Below are 17,879 nucleotides of genomic sequence, written 5' to 3' on the forward strand. Positions count from 1 at the left end.
GTTCCTGTATTTAAATTTTTATGAATTATAAAATTAAATACATTAGGGCTTAAATTTTTTATATTTATAAAGGGCAGGTGGTATGCACTTTAAAAAAATGAAATTTTTTGCCACTATCAGCTCAAGCCCATTGGGCAACTGTCCTTTTACATAATTCTCCCTTGATTAAAGAACTACAGAAGCTGGGTGAGGTACAAGGAGGGTTTATTAAACTGTATGTTTAGGCTGGGCGTGGTGGCTCATGCCTGTAATCCCAGCACTTTGGGAGGCCGAGGTTGGCGGATCACCTGAAGTCAGGAGTTGGAGACCAGCCTGACCAGCATGGTAGACTCCATCTCAAAATACAAAATTAGCTGGGTGTGGTGGTGCATGCATGCCTGTAATCCCAGCTACTGAGGAGGCTGAGGCAGGAGAATTACTTGAAACCGGGAGGCAGAGGTTGCAGTGAGCGGAGACCCTGCCACCACACTCCAGCCTGAGTAACAAGAGCGAAACTCCATCTTAAAAACAAAAAACAAAAAAAAAACTGTATATTTAACTTTCATGATAAAAAGTAAAGACACAGTATTCATTGCAAATGTGACCTTCCTAATGAAGCCTACCCTAATCATCACTTTTTCTTTTTTTTCCAGAGATGAGGTCTTGCTTTGTCATCCAGGCTGGAGTGCAGTGGTACAATCACAGCTCACTGCAGCCACAAACTCCTGGGCTCAAGTGACCCTCCCACCTCGGCCTCTCAGGTTGCTGGGACTAATAGGGGCATGTTACTATGCCCGGCTTCATCACTCTTTTAAACATTATCCTTAAGAAAACAAACAAAAGATTTACCTTACCATAATCTACACTTTTCCATCCTACTTAACATTTTCTAACATAAATTACTTATGTTTTGTGCCTTACTCCTCCTACTAGAATGTAAGCTTCATGAACACGAGGATTTTTAAGTCTACTTTGTTTGCTTCCCCAATGCCCAGAAGAAAATCTGGAGTATAGTCGTTGTTTAATACGCATTTTTCTGAAGGCATAAATGAAACAATAACATTTTCCAGCACAGTTTTCCTCTCTTTGAAGATTCAAGATCACTTCAGTCCACTTTAGGTTTTTAACTACCTGTAAGGAATTACACCACTAGCTTAAGGGGCAATGTCATGAGGGTCAATGTTGTGATTTCTAAGACCCTCATTTTTAGACAAACATGTTTCTAATCATAAAAGCTCTAATTTCCTCAGGAGAGTCTCCGTCTGCACTAGTTTCTAAAACAGCTAAGTGGGGCCCAGATTTTCTTGAACAAAATCTAAGTAAATGTGACCTACAAAAGAAAATGTTGTGTACACTACAAACAGGGTAAATAGTTCTCTTGGTGGTTGGAGTGGGGAAATCAATATTTTTGGAACCAAGAGTCCAAATTACAGAATCAGAGTTAGAAAGAACCTGGGCCAACCTCTTCATTTTACAGATGACAGTGCTAATAAGCAGAGACATGAAGACACTTGTCAAAGGGCATAATACTAGTTACCAGGAAAGCCAGGACTAGAACTTAGGTCTCCTAGTTCTCAGACCAGTGTTCTTTATGCTTAACAGGGAAGGATAAAGCTCAGAACAGTAAATACTATTTTAAACATTAGAGGACAGGAAACTCTGTGTTGGTAGGAGCATAACTGGCACAGGACTTAAGGGGAATTGAAACAAGAGGTCAGAAAACTGAAAATAGTCTATTGCTGTAGGTCAATGAATACTGTTATAAAGGAAAGCTATGAAGTTTATTAAGTTACTGAAAAAAAAGGAAAGCAGTCTTTACCTGAAAATGAAAACCCACTAGCAAAGGAAATCTCTTTCCAGGGTAACTTTTCCCAAGCTTTCTGAAATACTGTTTGAAAGAACAAACAAAAATATTTTTAAAAAAGTAAACAGGCCAGGTACAGTGACTCACACCTGTAATCCTAGCATTTTGGGAGGCTGAAGCAGGAGGATCACTTGAGCCCAGGAGTTTGAGGCCAGCCTGCTCAACAAAGTGAGAACACGTCTCTACAAAAAATTAAAAAATAAAGAAAATTAGCCAAGCACAGTGGCGCATGCCTGTAGTCCCAGCTACTTGGGAGGCTGAGGTGGGAGGATTGCCTGAGTCCAGGAATTTGAGGCTGCAGTGAGCCATGAACGTACCACTGCACCCCAGCCTGGGCAAAAGAGCAAGACCCTGTCTCTTTAAAAAAAAAAAAAAAAAAGTAAACAGAATACTCCCCCAAGTCCCCAAACCCCAAAACAGTAACTTCAGACTTCAGGTTTGAAAAATCAGCAAATCAGAGCAGGAATGGGAATAACTTAGACCCAAATTAGTCTCTATGCCAGAAATGAAAACCAAGTTAAAAAATAATGGCCAGGTGCGGTCACTCACACTTGTAATCCCAGCACTTTAGGAGGCTGAGGCGGGCAGATCACAAGGTCAGGAGTTAAAGACCAGCCTGACCGACATGGTGAAACCCCATCTCTACTAAAAATACAAAAATTAGCCGGGCATGGTGTCGGGCACCTGTAATCCCAGCTACTCGGGAGGCTAAGGCAGGAAAATCGCTTGAACCTGGGAGGCAGAGGTTGCAGTGAGCCGAGATAGTGCCACTGCACTCCAACCTGGGCAACAAGAGCGAGACTCTGTCTCAAAAAAAAAAAAAAAAAATTAGAGTAAAATTTACCTAGGGCCATGGGAAAGAGATATCACAAGCAATCACCTCACTTCCCCTGGGACTGCCAGATGTGATCCTGTACAGAAAATTAGGTATCAGGCCTTTTCATTCATAGATTTCTGAAACTGAATGCTGGGTCATCAAAAAGGAGGGGAGAACTTCATAGTAAGTGACTGTGAAATTATAAAGGGAATGACAGGGAAGGAAAATACAAAAAAGAAAAATCTTTATAATATACACTGAGTCCTATTTAAGATAATAAAAATTTTGTGCATGAATATAAAACACTAAATACAGGAAATGTTAATAAATCTTATTTCAAAATTGTCAATGCAAAACCAACTTACATTTTAAGTTTCATAACATCCAGTTCCCCCTTACCAAAATTTAAAACATCTCTGACTTTGAAGTCTCATAAATTTCAGTGAGGCAAAAAATTAAAACTTTATGCCACAGACATAAATCCAGTCTTTAAATGTGATCTCATAAACCAAGAGTTTAAATAGAATTCCTATTGGAGACATTGTATCATGAAACCAATGACATGGTTTTTTGACTGAAATATTTCAAAGTTGTTTCCTTTTTCATTTCCAGCATTCACAGACTACAAAGAAAAGAAAATATGCAAATAAATCTCATAACACAATACTCATACATTCCAAGTAATATTTACCATCTCAAGTCCTCAATTAAGATCTAGCTTTCAGATGCAATTCAATCCAATTTCTGATATTATGACAGTATTGAAAGAAATTAAATGATTTCAAAAACTGGCTTGATCATGTTTCAAAGAATCAAACATTTTTCTACCAGCTAAGTTGGAATGAGAAAAAATATATTATGGAGGGACTCTGTTCCTGATTTTCAGTAGTCCATGGTGGCTAGCTTCATCATTACGAACGATTACATACTTCCAAATCCAGACATTTAACTTAGGTCCTAGTATAAGAGTTGGATTTACCTCATTATACAAAAATAAATGATTTTTTCTTCTCAGGGTGAGAATAGTGACTATTTGAGTGTAGGATTAGAAGTTGGAGGTAAATATCCATCCCTCAAAATCAAAAAATAAAAATTCCAAGATTAAGATTTTAAAAGACCTGAAAGGTTGCATTTTAAAACAGTTGCCCTAAAAGTGTGAACTTTTTTTTTCTCAGTTTGTTTTTAAAATGGTGGCCCTAAATTAAAAAATAAAAACTAAGTAACACCACTATGTGTCTTATCACATTAGAAAACTGCACCATTTAAAATTTGTGGAAAATGAAAACTTGTTTCGACAAGAGGGTTTTTGTTTTAATAGTCATCAATGGTATTCTCAAAGAACACGTTTCGAACATCCAGAATGGATGCTAATTCCAAAATGTGCTTCTGGAGATGAGGATTCTCCACTGTTTCATCCCTTGGCAGTTGTGGATATGATTCTGGATAATTTCGTGTTTCCTGGTAGACAAAAAAGAGAAAAGTCAAGTTTTGCGGTCTAATGAAAGAAAATTTTACACATTGATACAGTGTCAAGAAGTAATATAATATGTATTTTCTCTTTTATATTGGAATGAATCTTATTGTTAATATATTTGTTGAATATTGAATTGCTGATATTTAACCACTTTGACCTCTAAAAATGACAATTTCAGATGGTTCAACATAATATATTCATTTAGTGAGTTATTCCACAAATGTTTACTGAGGCCTATTGTTGCTAGACACTATGCTCTGTATCATGTGGAAACCATATAATTCATGCTACTGGGGGGAAAATCCTAACACATATAGAATTTCAACAAGTATATGTTAAATAAAAAGATATTGCTTTGGAAATTAAAATGAGGCTGGGGCGGCTGGGCGCGGTGGCTCACGCCTGTAATCCCAGCACTTTGGGAGGCCAAAGCGGGAAGATCACGAGGTCAGGAGTTCGAGACCAGCCTGGCCAACATGCTGAAACCCCATCTATACTAAAATACAAAAATTAGCCAGGCATGGTGGTGGGCACCTATAAGCTCAGCTACTCAGGAAGCTGAGGCAGGAGAATTCCTTGAACCCGGGAGGCAGAGGTTGCAGTGAGCTGAGATCACGCCATTGCACTCCAGCCCAGGCTTTTTGCCATGTTGGCCAGGCTGGTCTTGAACTCCTGACCTCATGTGATCTGCCTGCCTCAGCCTCTCAAAGTGTTAGGATTACAGGCGTGAGCCACAGCGCCCAGCCTAGAAATTCTTCTTCAGTGGGTAAGTTCTATAAACTATAATCCTGCCATACATTTAAAATTTCCTGCAGAAGTTGCTACTTTTCTATACATCTCATGCAACAGTTCATATATACAAACGTTAACTTCTCTCTGCCTGTAGGACTCACTTATTACACATTACAAAAATAAATTTTTTTTAGATAAAATCTCACTGTGTTGCCCAGGCTGGCTTACTGCAGCCTTGCAGTGAGCTCAAGCAATCCTCCCACCTCAGGCTCCCAAGAAGCTGGCACTACAGCTGTGCACAACCATGCCCAGCTAATTTTTTTATTTTTTGTAGAGATAGGGTCTTGCCATGTTGGCCATGCTAGTCTCGAACTCCTAAGCTCAACCAGTCTATGCGCCGTGAAGCCCAGGTGGCTTCAAGGAAGAAATAATACTGATCTAAACAAACTCTTTAAGAAATAGAAGAGAATGAAGAACATATCAACTCAATTTATGAGGTTAACACTATCCTGATAACAAAACCACATGAAGACATTATGATAAAAAAAATAAAAACCAAAATCATTCATAAAACAGATATAAAAATCCATAATGAAATATTAGCAAATTGAACTCAGCAATGCAAAAAGGAAACAAAATGCAAAAATATGACCACAAAATGGGTTTAATAGCTATGCAAGGTTGGTTTAACTTTTTTTTTTTTTTTTGAGATGGAGTTTCACTCTTGTTGCCCAGGCTGGAGTGCAATGGCACAATCTTGGCTCACCACAGCTTCCACCTCCTGGGTTCAAGTGATTCTCCTGCCTCAGCCTCCCAAGTAGCTGGGATTACAGGCATGCACCACCATGCCTGGCTAATTTTTGTATTTTTAGTAGAGACGGAGTTTCTCCATGTTGGTCAGGCTGGTCTCAAACTCCCAACCTCAGGTGATCTGCCCACCTCGGCCTCCCAAAGTGCTGGGATTACAGGCATCAGCCACTGTGCCTGGCCGATTTAACATTAAAAGATCAATTAGTGTTATTCACTCCATTAACAGAATATATTAGATCAGTAGATACAGAAACAAGTTTTTGGCAATTATCCATACCCATTCCTGATATAAACTCTTAGTAAATTAGGAATGGAAGGGAGCTCAGTCAATCTGAGAAAGGGTATCTATGAATAACCAACAATTTACATAATAATTTATGGTAAAAGACTAAACACCTTTACCCTAAAATCAGAAAGAAGGCAAGAATGTCCATTTTCACTACTTTTATTCAACATTTTACTAGAAGACCTAGCCCTGATATAAAGCACTAATAACAATAAAAGCCATATAGATTGGGAAAAAACAAGTAAAGCTGTTTTATAAGGATAGATGACATGATCCTGTATATAGAAAATATTAAGGAACATATAAAAAAGCTAAAAGAACTAACAAGTAAATTTAGCAAGACTGCAGAACACAAGGTCAACTGTCTTTTTTTTTTTTTTTTTTTTTTTGAGAAAGGATTTCTCATTCTTTCGCCCAGGCTGGAGAGCAGTGGCACAATCATGGTTCAGGGTAGCCTTGACTTTCCGGGCTCAAGTGATCCTGTTACCTCAGCCTCCGAGGTAGCTGGGGCTATGGGTATATGCCACCACATCCGAGTAATTTTTTGTAGAGACAGGGTTTCACCATGTTGCCCAGCTGGTCTCCAGCTCCTGGGATCAAGTGATCTCCCTGACTCAGCTTCCCAAAGTGCTGGCATTAAAGGAGTGAGCCAGTGTACCCAGCCACAAGGCCGGTGTTTTACAAGTGCATTTCTATGTATTAGCAACAAGCAACTGAAAAATGAAATAAAAATAATTCAATTTTTTGAGATGGAGTTTCACTCTGTCGCCCAGGCTGGAGTGCAGTGGTGCAATCTCGGCTCACTACGACCTCCGCCTCCCAGGTTCAAGCGATTATCTTGCCTCAGCCTCCCGAGTAGCTGGGACTACAGGCATAAGCCACCATGCCTGGCTAATTTTTTTTTTTTTTTGTATTTTTAGTACAGATGAGGTTTCACCATGTTGGCCAGGCTGGTCTCCAACTCCTGACCTTGTGATCTGCCCGCCTCTGCCTCCCAAAGTGCTGGGATTACAGGTGTGAGGTACCACGCCTGGCCAAATAATTTTTTTTTTTTTTTTCCATGATGGAGTCTCACTCTGGTCGCCCAGGCTGGAGTGCAATGGCACGATCTCGGCTCACTGCAACTTCCGCCTCCTGGGATCGAGTGATTCTGCCTGCCTTAGCCTATCGAGTAGCTGGGATTATAAGCGCCCACTACCACACCTGGCTAATTTTTGTATTTTTAGTAGAGATGGGTTTTGCCATGTTGGCCAGGCTGGTCTTTAACTCCTGACCTCAGGTGACCTCCCACCTCGGCCTCCCAAAGTGCTGCGATTACAGGTATAAGCCACCACTCCCAGCCAAACAATTCAATATTTAAAGCGTACTGGAACATAAAATACTTTGGAATTGTAAGACACATGCAAGACCTGTGTGATAAAAACTACAAAATCCTGGTGAAAGAAACTAAAGATATAAGTAAATGAGGATATATACCATTATTATTGACTGGAAGATTCAACACTATTAAAATAGTAATTCCCCACAGTTGAATTATATATAGATTTTTAATACAATTCTAAGCAAAATGTGACATGGATGCTAAAATTCATATAGAAGTACAAAGGACCTAAAACAACCAAAACACTTAAAACTCTTTTGGGGAAGAAGACTCTCCCTCTCAGATTTTAAGACTTTTTTTTTTTTTTTTGAGACAGTCTCGCTCTGTTGCCCAGGCTGGAGTGCAGTGGCCGATTTTAAGACTTTTTTAAAGTTACAATAGTAAAGACAAAAGTATATTTGATACAAATTCTGTAGATTGCCGGGCGTGGTGGCTCAAGCCTGTAATCCCAGCACTTTGGGAGGCCGAGACGGGCGGATCACAAGGTCAGGAGATCAAGACCATCCTGGCTAACGGTGAAACCCCGTCTCTACTAAAAATACAAAAAAATTAGCCAGGCGTGGTAGCGGGCGCCTGTAGTCCCAGCTACTCGGGAGGCTGAGGCAGGAGAATGGCGTGAACCCAGGAGGTGGAGCTTGCAGTGAGCTGAGATCGCGCCACTGCACTCCAGCCTGGGTGACAGAGCGAGACTCCGTCTCAAAAAAAAAAAAAAACAAAAAAAAAAACAAACAAACAAACAAAAAAAAAAACAAATTCTGTAGATTAATGGAAGATAATTTAGAGTTCAGAAATATCCCTATACACATATGCTTAATTGATTTTCAACAAAGTTACCACAGTAATTCAATGGGAAAAGAAAAATCTTTTCAACATATGGTACTAGAACTACACATGCATATTAAAAAACTTTAAGCTTTATCTCACACTGTAAACAAAAATTAACTCAAAATAAACCATAGACCTACATGTGAAAGCTAAAACTATAGAATTCCTAGGAAGAAAACATAGGAGAAGGCCAGGCATGGTGGCTCACATCTGTAATCGCAGCACTTTGGGAGGCCAAGGCAGAGGGATCACTTGAGGTCAGGAATTCGTGATCAGCCTGGCCAACATGGTGAAAACCCCTTTCTACTAAAAATAACAAAAAAATGAGCTGGGTGTGGTGGTGGGCGCCTGTAATCCCAGCTACTCTGGAGGCTGAGGAAGGAGAATCGCTTGAATACAGGAGGCGGAGGTTGCAGTGAGCCGAGATTGTGCCATTGCACTCCAGCCTGAGTGACAGATTGAGACTCAGTCTCAAAAAAAAAAGAACAAACAAAAAAAGAAAATCTCTGTAACTTCAGGTAAAGATTTCTGGGATAATATACAAAAACACAAATCAGAAAAGAAAAAACTCAGATTTTTTATTGTAGCTTCAATTTGCATTCAACTCAACTTTTTAATTTTGATGAAATTTTATTATTTTTAAAAATTTTGATGAAATTTTAAATACCACTACATATCCATCAGAATGGTCAGATTTAAAAGTCTGACAACAATGTTGGCAAGAATGAAAAGCAACCTTCAAAGCTACTGGTGGGAATGTAACTATGGTACAACCACTTTGAGAAAAGGTCTAGCAGTTTCTAAACTAAACACATACCCATAATAGGACCAAAAAAATTCAAAACAAATGTCTGTGCAAAGACTTGTACAAGCTGGCTGGGCAAGGTGGCTCACGCCTATAATCCCAGCACTTTGGGAGGCCGAGGTGGGCGGATCACGAGGTCAGAAGATTGAAACCATCCTGGCTAACACAGTGAAACCCCATTTCTACTCAAAATACAAAAAAAATTAGCTGGGCATGGTGGCGAGCGCCTGTGGTCCCAGCTACCTGGGAGGCTGAGGCAGGAAAATGGCGTGAACCCGGGAGGCGGAGCTTGCAGTGAGCCGAGATTGCACCACTGCACTCCAGCCTGGGCGACAGAGCGAGACTCCATCTCAAAAAAAAAAACCAAAAAACAAAACAAAACAAAAAAACAAAAAAAACTTGTACAATCCTTGTTATTTATAATAAAAAGCAGTTTTATTTCTATTAGCCAACTATTTATTTATTTAAGACAGGGACTCCCTCTGTCGCCCATGCTGGAATGCAGTGGCGTGATCATAATTCACTGTAATTTTGAACTCCTGGGGCTCAAGCGATCCTCTAGCCTTGGCCTCCTGAAGTATTCACATTACATGCATGAGCCACCATGCTCTGGCCTGTAATAGCCAACACTGTAAAACTGCCACGTGTTCATCAGGGGGAGAATGCCTAAACTGTGGTATGTTCAGACAATGGAATACTACCCAGTAACAAAAAGGAATGATCTACTGATATCTGAAACAACAGGGATGAATCTCAAGAACAATGCACGTGCTTAGTCACAGAAGGTTTACACAAGAGTCCATACTGTGTGATTCAAGTTCACGAACAGGTACAAGTAATCTTGAGTGAAAACAAAAGGTGACAGCCTCTGGGGTAATGGGTACCGGACTAAATAAAAAGGAGTACAGAAGTAACAATCTGGAATGATGCTATCTTGTATAAATTGATAAAGGTTTAGGTTACACAGGTATATTTCCCTCAAAACTCACTTAATGGTATACCTTAATTTTGTGTATTTCACTGTGTGTAAACTTTACAGAAAAAAGAATTAGGTGAGTTACAGTGGCTCATGCCTATTACCCCACTTTGGGAGGTCAAGGTGGGAGGGTTGCTTGAGGCCAGAAGTTTGAGACCACCCTGGGCAATGCAGCAAAACCCGTCTCCACAAAAAAATTTAAAAATTAGCTGGGCGTGGTGGTGCACAGTACTCAAGTGGTCACAGCTACTCAGGAGGCTAGAAGCAGGAGGACTGTTTGAGCCCAGGAGACTGAGGCTGCAGTAAGCTACAATTGCATCACTGTACTCCAAACTGCATGACAGACAGAGACTCTGTCTCAAATTAAAAAAAAAAAAAAATTGTAGTTGGGCAGTGGCAATGTGCCTATAGTTCCAGCTATGTGTGATGCTGAGGCGGGAGGACAGCTTGAATCCAGAAGTTCAAGATCAGCCTAGGAAACATGGGAAGATCTCATCTCATTTAAAAAAAAAAAAAAAAAAAGTAAACATATTATATATATATATGCATGATGAAGTGTTTGTGGGTGATGTCCACAATCTACTTCAAAATGCATTAAAAAATAAGATGGGGCTGGGTGTGGTGGTTCATCCCTGTAATCCCAGAACTTTGGGAGGTTGAGGCGGTTGGATCACCTGAGGCCAGGAGTTCGAGACCAGCCTGGCCAATATGGTGAAACTTCATCTCTACTAAAAATACAAAAATTAGCTGGGCATGGTGGCATGCACCTGTAATCCCAGCTACTCAGGAGGCTAAGGCAGGAGAATTGCTTGAACCTGGGAGGCAGAGGTTGCAGTGAGCAGAGATCACGCCATTGTACTCCCAGGCAACAGGGTAAGACTCCGTCTCCAAAAAAAAAAAATCTGATGAATGGTAAGACAAATCCATAAATGGAAAAATACGTTAGAACTCAAATATAGCTGACTCCTGAACAATGCAGGGGTTAGGGATGCTGAGCCCCCTCCCTAACAGAGTTAAAAATCCATATATAACTTTCAACTCCCTGAAATGTAACTACTTATAGCCTACCACTAACTGGAAACCTTATAGATAACATAAACAGTCAATTAACAAATACTTTGTATGTTATATGTATTATATACTGTTTCTTCTTTTCTTTTCTTTTTTTTTTTTTTGAGACAGAGTCTTGCTCTGTCACCTAGGCTGGAGTGCAGTCGCGTGATCTTGGCTCACTGCAACCTCCACCTCCCAGGTTTAAGCAATTCTCATGTCTAAGCCTCCTGAGTAGCTGGGATTACAGGCACATACCACCACACCTGGCTAGTTTTTGTATTTTTAGTAGAGGGGGTTTCACCATGTTGGCCAGGCTGGTTTAGAACTCCTGACCTCAGGTGATGTACCCGCCTCAGCCTCCCATAGTGCTGGGATTACAGGCGTGAGCCACTGCACCCAGCCTATATATTGTATTATTACAATACAGTTAGCTAAAGAATTTTTTTCCCCCCAAGACGGAGTTTTGCTTTTGTTACCCAGGCCGGAGTACAATGGCGCAATCTTGGCTCACTGCAACCTCTGCCTCCCAGGTTCAAGCGATTCTCCTGCCTCAGCCTCCCGAGCAGCTGGGATTACAGGCACTTGCCACCATGCTTGGCTAGTTTTTGTATTTTTAGTAGAGACAGGGTTTCACCATATTGACCAGGCTGGTCTTGAACGCCTGACCTTGTGATCTGCCCACCTCGGTCTCCCAAAGTGCTGGGATTACAGGTGTGAGCCACTGCACCGGGCTGAGAAAAGAAAATGTTATTAAGAAAATTGGCCAGGGCTGGGCATGGTGGCTCACACCTGTAATCCTAGCACTTTAGGAGGCTGAGGCGGGAGGATGACTTGAGGTCAGGAGTTCGAGATCAGCCTGGCCAACATGGTGAAACCTCGCCTCTACTAAAAATACAAAAATTAGCCAGGAGTGGTGGAACATGCCTGTAATCCCAGCTATTTGGGATGCTGAGGCAGAATAATCTCTTGAACCCCAGAGGTGCAGGTTGCAGTGAGCCGAGATTATGCCACTGCGCTCCAGCCTGGGCAACAGAGCGAGACTCTGTCTCAAAAAAAAAAAAAAAAAAAAAAAGAAAATCATAAGAAAGAGAAATATATTTACTATTCATTAAATGGATTACCATAAAGGCCTTCATCCTCATTGCCTTCACATTGAGTAGGCTGTGGAGGAGGAGGTGGGGTTGTCTTGCTGTCTCAGGGGTGGCAGAGAGAGGAGAGGTGGAGGAGATGGAAGGGGAGGCAGAAGAGACAGGCAACTGGGTGTAATTTTATGCAAATATGTCATAATTTGTGTCTGACATTTTTGCTTTTTCATTTCTCTAAAGTGTTTCTATATGGCACCAATCCTTCCACTATTTGCTTTCATTTCAGTGTCTGTTATCATAGAAGCATCTATGACATAGAAGTCAAAAGCCCAATCCTGAATAACCTAAACCCTTCTGCTGGGTTGTCTAACATCCATTTGTTTTCTGCCACTGCTTCTTCTATGTCTCCTTCCTGGCACTGGTTCAGAAACATTCATGTCCACCCCACGTCATCTTCAGTTAATTCTTCTGGTGCGGTGTCTATTAGCTCTTGAACTTCTCCAAGATCTGTATCTCAAAATCCTTCACTCCCCACCCTTTTTGCCACATCCACAATCTCTTTCATGATTTCCTTGATTGTCACAAATCCTCTGAAGTCATGCACAACATCAGGACACAGTTTTCTCCAGCAGGAACTGTTTCAGGCTTGATGGTTTTCAAGGCTTTTTCTTGAAATGATGGCATTTCCAATGGTAGAATCCTTTTAGGCTTTCAAGATGTTCTCTCCATTAGGGTTTCTCTTCCGTAGTTTTGGTAATACATACAGTACTCTGTGCAATGAACCTTAAAGGTCCTTATGACCCCCTGATCTAGAGGCTGACGTTGTGTGTTTGAGGGCAAGCAGGCCACTTTGACACCTTCAGTATAGAAGTAATGGGGTTCTGGATAGCCAGGGCATTGTCGAATATTAAAAAAACTTTAAAAGGTAGTCCCTTACTGGCAAGGTACTTCCTGATTTCAGGGACACAGCATCAACAAAATCAATCTGGAAAAAAAGTTCCTGTTGTCCAGACCTTCTTGTTGTACTGGCAGCTGGTGTTTATCTTTTCTATCAAGGTGCATTAGCAGCTTTATAGATAAGGACTGTCCTGATCATAAACCCAAGTGCATTTGCACAAAATAACAGAGTTGTCTATCCCTTCCTGTTTAAATCCTGGTGTTCACTTCTTTTCCTTACTAAAAAACGTCCTCTGTGGCAGTTTTTTTTTGTTGTTCTTTTTTTTTTCTCCAGAAAAGGTATTTTCTTCTGCACTAAAAACCTGTTCAGGCAGGTATCCTTTCTCCTCAGTGGCACCCCCAGGTGCCACTCGTCTGCTGCCTCTTGGTTGGCAGAAGCTGCTTCTTGTGTTATCTTAACATTTTTAAAGCCAAAGCTCTTTCAAAAATTATCAAATCATTTTTTGCCAGAATTTCATTCTCCAGCTTTGGATCTTTCACTTTCCTTTTGCTTTGTTATATAATGTTTGCTTTTTCTCAAATCATAATATATGTCTTTTTTTTTAGTGGCGGGAGGGATGGAGTCTTGCTGTGTCGCCCAGGCTAGAGTGCAGTAGTGTGATCTCAGCTCACTGCAACCTCTGCCTTCCAGGTTCAAGCAATTCTCCTGTCTCAGCCTCCTGAGTAGCTGGGACTACATACAGGCTCGTGCCACAATGCCCAGCTAATTTTTGTATTTTTAGTAGAGATGGGGTTTCATCATATTGGTCAGGCTGGTCTTGAATTCTTGACCTCAGGTGATCCACCCACCTCGGCCTTCCAAAGTGCTGGGATTACAGGCATGAGCCACCGCGCCCGGCCTGTAAGTATGTCTTATAGCAACCTTACACCTACATAAATGCTACATTTTCATTATGAGATAAAAAGGTATTTCACAAAAAGTGCAAGGTTTTCATGCCTGCTGACGTAGCTACAGTGATGGCGTCACAAATTTTCTTTTTTTACAACACTCCTTACTGGATTAATTTATCTTGAAATGGCAGGCAACCACAATGGCAAACCTTGATCTATGGTACATATCAAGGTATTCAACTTTTTCTTGTAATATCATGACTTTTCTTCGCTTCTTGGGAGCACTTGAAGCATCACTTCACATGAGTCTCATGGTGTTATGCAAGGTTTACTACAGTACTGGACTAAACACAATAAAAAATATGTGAGAACCGGTAGAGATCATTTTTTATTACAATACACAATTTACTGGAGAGACAAACTGCTCATGGAGATGACAGGCATTCTAAGCAGTACTTGCAACACTTGAGCTCACTGCCAGAGCAACAGGATGTGGCTACAAAATTATTACAGTAGTACAGTAGGCACTACAGTGATTTTATGCAGTTATGATTTAATATTGCATCATCATTACTTTTGTTTACACTTCTCTGGACTGTGAACAGTACCATATATGGTATGTAAGTGTATGCATAAATTTTAATCATTCATAATAGATTTGTGTACATCTGATAGTACTAAATGATAAAATAGACTAGTGTCTACATATATTTTATATATTCATGACATACCTTTTTCTTAATTTTTTCACTATTTCTTTTTTGTATGATTTTATTTATTTTCTCACTGGCACTGATCTACTGCACTTAAACATTTCCATCAGACTCAAAAAATAATTTTATTTCAGGAGAAAGAAAAAATTTTACTTAGCTTTTGTTTATACTGTTTCATTATTAAGAGTATGTTTTCTTTTTTTAAGAGATAAGATCTTGCTATGTTGCCCAGGCTGATCTCCAATTCCTGGCTTCATACAATCCTCCTGCCTCAGCCTCCTGAGTAGCTGGGACTATAGGTATATGCCACTTCTCCCAGTTTGACTTTTTTTTGTTTTTTTTACTATAATGTAATGTGTTTTTATTCACCCATTGGAAAAGCCTTTGCTACATATTAATACAAACTTGTCACTAATAAATCTTTCTTTCAGTAAGAAAATAATATGAGCATAACTTTGTGTGAGTTTTAATGTCCTGGAGCCTTGTTGCTTCATGTATAAACTGCAGGTCACTAGAAATTAAAATGAGGTAATATGGTATAATAGGCTTAACCCAGTAAGCGTACAATAAAGGATGGCTATTATTTTAACATGAATTCAACTGAAATACCAATAGAGGAATACCAATAACGTTTCCTATATAGCTTACAAATTGTTCTTTGTCATCTCCTCATCTGCCCAATGGAAATTAGAGCTAGCCTGTTAGGCTGCTTGACAGGACCACTGAATGCTGGAAATCAACCACACTCCATCCCCTCATTTAACAGATGGGAAAGCAGAGGCCCAGGGAGTTTGGGAAACTTGTCCACAAAGGGACAACTACTTTATGGCTGAACTGCGTCTAGGACCAGGTTCTCTTTATCGACATGAGTATCTCTTTCCTTTATATGCCCCTTCACGTTCACAAAGCAACTCCTCAGCTCCATGATTTTGTTTATTATGCTACATCACTCAGTTTATGAAAATGACTTTTTTTCCTCCTTTCTTGTGATTGGAAGTTTTTTTGCATTCTTGTGGCAGCTGAATCCATACTAACCCTTAAGTTGAAAAAAATATATATAAAAATACACACACACACATATACACACATACACACGTGAACATGTGGAAGAAACAGCACTAGGTCTCCCTGGACAACCCAGTGCAGGCCACACCCTGGCAGTCACAGAGCACACATCAGAAATTGTCTTCCCATGTGAACTGCTTTCAACACTTCAACGCTAAAGAGCTCAGAGGTGCTTCCACTTTGAAAGAAGCCCGGGAACATTTGTAGCCTGCCCATTAATGTGTCTCATTTTGAGACAGAACAGTGAGCAGGTAAACCAGCTGCTCTTCATGTACTTCTTGCCGTAAGTCCTTCAAAGAATGAAGAGTGAAGACAATTCATTTCTCCTCCTGGAACTTCTTCTTATTCTTCTGCTTTTTTAAAGGTTGCTATGTTCAGGTATAGGGATAAGACATTATAAAAGATAAAGGATATCATGTGAGGGAGGAAATCAGACAATCCAAAAAAATCTGTAGAAATTAAAAATCAAAACATGCGGGCACGGTAGGAGGCAACACATTCTTGCCACAGAGCTGTTCCTCAAAGGCAGGAATGAAAAACGAAAAACAAAAAAAAAGACCTCAGCTGCATAATGAAGCTGGGGTCTTGGCCTGACAGCTTTAAATAGCCTTAAAACTGGGCTGGGCATCAAGCGTCTTTTCCAGAATAGGCCAAGGAAGACAAGTCCGGTTTGGTTTTTAAGGCCTTAGTGAGCTCTGCAGCCAGCAGATCATGGAGGGACACGCTATCGTGGGAGTACACCCAGTTTTTCCCAGTCCAGTCATAACGCTTGAGTCCACTGGACGGAGAAGATAACTAGATTTGCTTGTTTGGCATCTGCTTGTTGATCACGTAGGTTCCTAGATCTCCACTCAGTTTACCAGTTAAGACACCACTCCCAAAGGAAACATCATAATCCTCAAACGTGTATGGCTTGTCTGTAGGGTCTTCAAAAAACTCTGCTAAACAGTCCAGTGATTCCTCTGCTAGTCTTTCATAGGTAGTCTCATCTAGAGAGGCTGGGTGGCCCAAACTTCCTGATTTCCTCAAATTCATCCAATAGACACTCTGCTTTTTGACATTCTGAATCTGGTTGAGGCCACAGAGGTTCAAACTGGCATGGTGGGGCGTGCAGGCCACGGTGATTCCAGTGCACAGGCCCCGGCAGCCACAGAGCGGGGCCAATTCCACTGGCTGCGGGGCCCGGGTGAACAATGTTTTCAATATTTCTAGGCTGTGTAGTTTATTTGTTTTGCAAACAGTAGCAAATCTCCAAAATTTTTCCAATTTATTTATTGAAAAAAAAATTGTGTCTTAAGTGGAACTGCACAGTTGGCCCATGCAGTGGTACAATCAGAGTTCACTGCAGCCTCAAACTCCTGGACTCAAGCAATTCTCCCACCTTAGCCTCCTGAAGAGCTGGGACTATAGGCACATACCACTACATTTGGCTAATTTTTAAAATTTCTTTGTAGAAATGAGGTCTCACTATGTTGCCCAGGCTGTTCTCAAACTTCTAGCCTGAAGTGATGCTCCTGTCTTGGCCTCCCAAAGTGCTGAGATTACAGGTGTGAGCCACTGCGCCTGACCCATTGCAGTTCTTTTACATTTTAAAATTACCATAATAAAATGGAAAGAAATAATATTTTGAAACCAAAAGTTGCAAAAGATTTTTTTAACTGTTCAGGCATATTTGAAAAAACATTTTACTTACAGAAGTGAAAAATATAATGGCTAAAATATTTAAAATCTCAAGGAAGTGTTGTATAGGTACATGCATACACAAAAAATAAACAGCTAGAAAAGTGCACTATCAAGTCAAGCAAAAGACTTGAACACATTCTTTACAAAGAGAAAAACAGAAGAACACTTATGAGAAGTTGCTCAACCTCAATAGTAATCCTGGAAATAAAAATTCAAACCACAATGACCTACCACTTTACACTCAGCAGATTCACAAAAACTATAAAGTATGACTGCAACAAGTGTTGGAAAGGAAGGATTACAGAAATAGCAACTCTTGCATCCTGCTAGTATGAGTGTAAACTGATACAACTGCTTTGGAACACAGTCTGGCATTACCTAGCAAAGTTAAATATGCTTATATCCTCTGATCTTGCAATTCTACTATTACGTATATTCCTCAGAGAAAATCTTATATATGTGTACCAGGAAACTAATAAAAGAATTTCACAGCAACATCATTTTTGTTTTTGTTTTTTTTCCCCAAGACTGAGTCTTGCCTGT

The 17,879-nt window shown here is 40.3% G+C and overlaps 1 protein-coding gene and 1 pseudogene across 4 annotated transcripts in view; both read right to left on the minus strand.

Annotated features, from left to right (window-relative positions):
* Window positions 1-3,265: 3,265 nt before the first annotated feature.
* Window positions 3,266-17,879, minus strand: part of SCAI (suppressor of cancer cell invasion) — a 188,988-nt gene continuing 174,374 nt past the window's right edge. For 3 of the 4 annotated variants that reach the window (XM_031654509.1, XM_031654507.1, XM_031654508.1), the window contains one exon: window positions 3,266-4,118. In XM_031654509.1, coding sequence (XP_031510369.1) covers window positions 3,972-4,118 — 147 coding nt within the window. In that variant the 3' untranslated portion in view covers window positions 3,266-3,971. The remainder of the gene's footprint in view (window positions 4,119-17,879) is intronic. The other variant, XR_004178000.1, reaches the window with a different exon arrangement.
* On the minus strand, window positions 13,791-17,225 carry LOC108584060 (annotated as a pseudogene).

This window comes from Papio anubis, chromosome 13 (assembly GCF_008728515.1).
Source record: "Papio anubis isolate 15944 chromosome 13, Panubis1.0, whole genome shotgun sequence".
In the NCBI taxonomy this organism is placed as follows: Eukaryota; Metazoa; Chordata; class Mammalia; order Primates; family Cercopithecidae; genus Papio; species Papio anubis.